The 5,467-nt window shown below is 34.4% G+C and overlaps 1 protein-coding gene across 1 annotated transcript in view; it reads left to right on the forward strand.

Annotated features, from left to right (window-relative positions):
* LOC106877939 (actin-related protein 6) overlaps positions 1 to 5,467 on the forward strand; it is a 42,705-nt gene that overhangs the window by 12,610 nt on the left and 24,628 nt on the right. Inside the window, exons 6-8 of the mRNA XM_014927017.2 lie at positions 403 to 459; positions 716 to 814; positions 1,443 to 1,563. Of these exons, the coding sequence (XP_014782503.1) occupies positions 403 to 459; positions 716 to 814; positions 1,443 to 1,563 (277 nt within the window). The remainder of the gene's footprint in view (positions 1 to 402; positions 460 to 715; positions 815 to 1,442; positions 1,564 to 5,467) is intronic.

Here is a 5,467-nt window from a genome sequence, read left to right on the forward strand (position 1 = left end):
GATTACAACGACGATGAAGAAGGGCTTATTTCATCTCCTTCCAAATCCACTCACAAGGCTTTGGTTGGCTCAGGGTTATTGTTGAAGTTTGAACCTAACACCATGTTGTCAGGAAGCAAACTTCTTAGCCACACAGCCATGCTTGCACTTGGCACTTGGAATAAAAATTAGATGTTAAAAAGACTGAAGATATTTATAGTCATGTTCAGTTATTTAGAGCCAGCCATGGCCAGTGAGTTGGAACCATTTAAAAACTGTGGTAGTACAGGAAATGGTGTGAAAGCTTTGTGATAAGCACACTGAAAATATGAATTTATTAGTTTTACATCCTTTCTGTTCTCATTTTTTCATCATTTTCTGTTGTTTTTTTTTTTTCATTTTTTTAATTCTTTATTTTTTTAGGATTAATGTTGGTGGGAAAATATTGACAAATCATTTGAAAGAAATAATATCTTATCGGTAAGCATGTTTATAAATATATCGTTTTTTTGGATGTCCATAAAGTTTTAATGATTTTTTTTTTAACAAACTGCCTGTCTAAATTTGTTGGTAGTTCTTTTAGTTAGTGTTGTATTCCTGTTGAAATAAATGGTATTTTTCTGACACTTTTTGAACACTTCAGTCTGCTTGCATTAAAATGAAATGCAAGGTATTGTACTCTGTTTTAAATTTTTTTGACTGCTGATTAAATTTGTCTTTGTTTTTTTGTTGCTAGGCAACTGATGGTTATGGATGAGACATATGTTATCAACCAGCTTAAAGAAGATGTTTGTTTTGTATCTCAAGACTTCAGCAAAGATATGGAAACAGCAAGGTGAATGTTAATATTTGCTTAGATTTATGGATTCTCCTAAGTAAACAATAGTTTTCAATTTTGTAAGATTTACACACACACACACACACTTATATATATATTAATGTTTGTTTTTATGTTCAGTTATGATAATAACAATTTTACATTAATTTAATGAATTACTCTAGACTTTTGTAGAGTACAAATTTATCATTCTTAAACAAGAATGTTGTTGATAATGACTTCGAAGTTTCAGCCAGCTAAACCATTGTTGGACTGGCAGACTGGCCAAAATGTCAAAGTCGCTGTCAACAACTTTTTTGTTTAAAAATAATATGTATATTTAAAGGGCAGCTGTGCCTCTGTGTGTGTGTGTGTCTCCTTGTCTGGACATCACATGATAGTTGTAAACCAATTTTCTATGGAAACATTTTTGTCCATTTGGAAATATCACTTTGCTTAGAAACACATGAGGGTTGGTAACCAAAAGAGTATCTGGGCAATAGAAAAATGTTCCTCAACAAATCCTATCTGATCCATGCAAGTATGGAAAATTAGATATCAAAGTGATGATGAATAATGATGATTTTTACTAAATATCTCCCTTTGCTATTTAAGGATTATGTTCTTCATAATCTATACTATGCAGATTAAACAGAAAGGATAATTCCATTGGACGAGATTATATATTACCAGATTACACAAATATCCACCGTGGCTATATGAATTCACTTGAAGAATCTACTGGAAAGTCTAAAGAAAATGAGCAAGTAAGTATCTAACTTTTTATTTTCTTTCTTGTTAGAAATGCCATTTGTCAACAAATTATTGTTTCCTTCGTTCAGTTTGGGAACTTTTTGCATATATTTCTTGAAATAGTCATTTAAATGCTTATGTGGTATACCTAACTTTGCAAGGGCATTTGAGGAAGTTGGTTTAGTAATTGCATATAATCATGCAGTACGTAAGTGAGACATTATGGGAGAAATTTGAGGAACCCCTGTGACATATTAAAGAAATGAGTTAAGTTAGTGCACTTGCATTATATACAAGCACTCCGTTGCTTATGACGTCGAGGGTTCCAGTTGATCCGATCAACGGAACAGCCTGCTCGTGAAATTAACGTGCAAGTGGCTGAGCACTCCACAGACACGTGTACCCTTAACGTAGTTCTCGAGGATATTCAGCATGACACAGTGTGACAAGGCTGAGAGAAAGAGTGAGAGAAAGTTGTGGTGAACGAGTACAGCAGGGTTCGCCACCATCCCCTGCCGGAGCCTCGTGGAGCTTTAGGTGTTTTCGCTCAATAAACACACACAATGCCCGGTCTGGGAATTGAAACTGCAATCCTATGACCGTAAGTCCGCTGCCCTAACCACTGGGCCATTGCGCTTCCATTATATACAAGAAGGGAGAACTAAAGTCACTTTTCTGAGATTATTACTTTTTGTAATAGCTTTTACAAATATGAAAAATCAAGCCCCTTGCACCTAGCTACAATCATGGCACTTGAATTAGCAAGGCTTTTAAAAGTTAGTGGCAACATTAAATAATTGGAACAAAAGCATGGTATCAAATGTACAAGTAATTTTATGAGAACATGTATTTTATTGCTTAAATCAAGCCTGTATATCCTGTGAAACCATTGATATTTTTGTAATGGGTTAGTTTGTTACAGGTGTGGCTATGTGGTTAAGAAGCTTGCCTTGCAACCACATGATTTTGTGTTCAGTCCCACTGTATGGCACCTTGAGCAAGTGTGTTCAACTGTAACTCCAAGCTGACCAAATGTCTTGTAAATAGATAGTAGATGGAAAGTGTGTGGAAGCTTGTATATCATCATTTAATGTCCATTGTCCATGCTGGCATGGGTTGGACGGTTTGACCGGGCTGGCACGCTGGAAGGCTGCTCTAGACTCCAGTCTGATTTGGCATGGTTTTCTATGGCTGGATGCCCTTCCTAATGCCAACCACTCTGAGAGTGTAATGGGTGCTTTTACTTGCCACCAGCACAGGTGCCATTTGCATAACACCATGGTGCTTTTACATGATACCGGTATCTGCCACCACTGTGATTTTGCTCAGCTTGATAGGGCTTCTCAAGCACTACATAATGCCAAAGGTCTCAGTCATTGCCTCCATGAGGCCCAACACTCGAAAGAAACTCAGCCACTTTGCCTCTGCGTGACCTAACGCTCAAAAGGAACTCAGACACTTTGCCCCCATGAGGCCCAATGCTCGAAATGTGTCCTTTACATGCCATTAGCACGGGATGCTCTTAGCTTGATGGGTCCTTTCAAGTACAACTCATTGCCAAAGGTCTCGGTCACTATACGTATATATCATCGCCATCATCATATGTCTGTTTTCCATGCTGGTATGGGTTGGATAGCTTGACAGGAACCGGCAAGGCCCAAGGACCACATCAAGTTCCACAGTCTGTTTTGGCTTGGTCTCTATACCTGAATGCCATTCCTAATGCCAGCCACTTTACAAAATGTACTGGGTGCTTTTTATGTGGCACCATCACCAGTGCTTTTCACGTGGCACCAGCACCCACACCAATGCTTTTTATATGGCCATTTGTTTTTAGGATCTCAATTCTGTTGTGGTAGGCAGGTCTTCTTGAGTACAGCAATGCACCACATATCTTCACCTTCTGTCATCTCCTTCATAAGGTTCAGTGTTTTGAGATTGACCTTCAATACTTTATTCTATGCCTTCCTGGGTCTCCCTCTTCTGCAGGCTCCGTCCACTTTAAGTGATATATATGACTATATATGTGTGTGTATATGCTCAATAGGTAAGAGCTAGATAAGCTCAGTATATAAACCACTCAGTAGTGTTTGAATGAATTTGAACTTAAACTTTGACTTCTTTATCCAGGCCAAGGCCCACAGTGTCAGGAATGACTCTAAGAGAAATTCAAATCAAACTGATATGGAGGTAGTAATACAGATAAACACACATAGGCTTGATTTATATATATATATTTACAAAAATATAAAATAATGTATGTGTTTATGTGCCCGTAACTTAGTGGTTTGGCAAAAGAGACTGATAGATTACTAGGCTTACAAAAGAATTAGAAAGAATTAGCCAGTCTAGTTTAAATTTAAACTAGACTGGCTAATTCTTTCTATTTCTAGGCCATATGAAAAGGGTGGAAAATTCTGCTCATTATGTAATAACGAAATGTACTTTATTTTATTTTCAAAGAATAAACTGGTAAACACGTTCATTGAAAACTCTTACAGATGTAAACATTGGCAGCAACATGTATTTTCAGCATTTAAATAACATTCACTTTTTTACAAAACGCTATCACATTAACCCGTAATACACGAGTTCCTCAAATAGTTCTAGTAAAACATATCATTAACTCCCTCATATGTTAGAAGATAAAAATTGATTACGATTGACATAATTTATCTAAACATTCTTTATTTATTAACCTAAATTAGGACACATAAAATCTTTGAACATAAAAAAGCACATTATTTTTTGGTTTATTTCATAGTAAAATTCACCCATAATAATTACATATTATGCAATGCTTTATTAACCTTACTTCTTCTTTTCCATACTTAATTATACCTCAATATCAATATCATTAATTTACGACTTCCAATTTATTCACCAATTTGCTTAGCAATAATAAGAGTTATTTATGTTCCTGGCTTTTTTAATGAGAGTCTTCTAAATCTACGATCATAATTCATCATTTCAACGTTTCTAGAAACATCTTCAATTTTTTATCATACATAGTTTAAATATTTATTCTCGTAACAAAACATATCCCAATCATTTTAATATCTCATTATTTGACGAAAAATTTACTGGTCAGCATAATATATTGTGATTTTCAAATCTCGATAAAACTTTTACACTAACAAATATGTTACGGAATTACCTTAGTAAACCTTATTTATAATTTTGATTTTGTCTTCTTAAGCAAGTTTTACTCTTTCAACCCCTAATTCAGCCCAATTTTTCTAACATATAATTATAAAGTAATCATTTCATGTGAATTAATGGACAACCCATTAACTTTATTATTCTTTAATTCATTAATTAATTTTCATTCATGTAACATCTCATTCACTTATATATGAATTACCTTCAGATAAATATCCCTCTACTTTATTAATAATTTCCACACATCAACAGTTATTCATACGTACTTGGGAGTATATTTAATGGCGTATGAGTATCTATATAAATTCATGTAACAACAAATACATAAAATATATATGTATGTATAATGGTACGTGTATAAGTGTTTATATGTACATGTGTATCTGTGGGACAGTGTGTGTATATATATTCATGTTTTTGTATGAAACTAGATGTGTTTGTATAGATTTTTGTGTACATATATGTATTTTTATTTTAATTTTAATTTTTATTTATATTGCTATTATTTATATAAAAAATATATAAATATGCATGTATGTATGCTTAATTGGATGTATGTATATTTTTGTGCACAAATATATTTATGCAACTTTTTATATATATTCATATATGAGTGTATTTGTGAATATGTATGGGTGCGTATGTGTGTATCATCATCATCATCATCATCGTTTAACGTCCGCTTTCCATGCTAGCATGGGTTGGATGATTTGACTGAGGACTGGTGAAACCGGATGGCAACACCAGGCTCCAGTC

This window comes from Octopus bimaculoides, chromosome 2 (genome assembly GCF_001194135.2).
Source record: "Octopus bimaculoides isolate UCB-OBI-ISO-001 chromosome 2, ASM119413v2, whole genome shotgun sequence".
In the NCBI taxonomy this organism is placed as follows: Eukaryota; Metazoa; Mollusca; class Cephalopoda; order Octopoda; family Octopodidae; genus Octopus; species Octopus bimaculoides.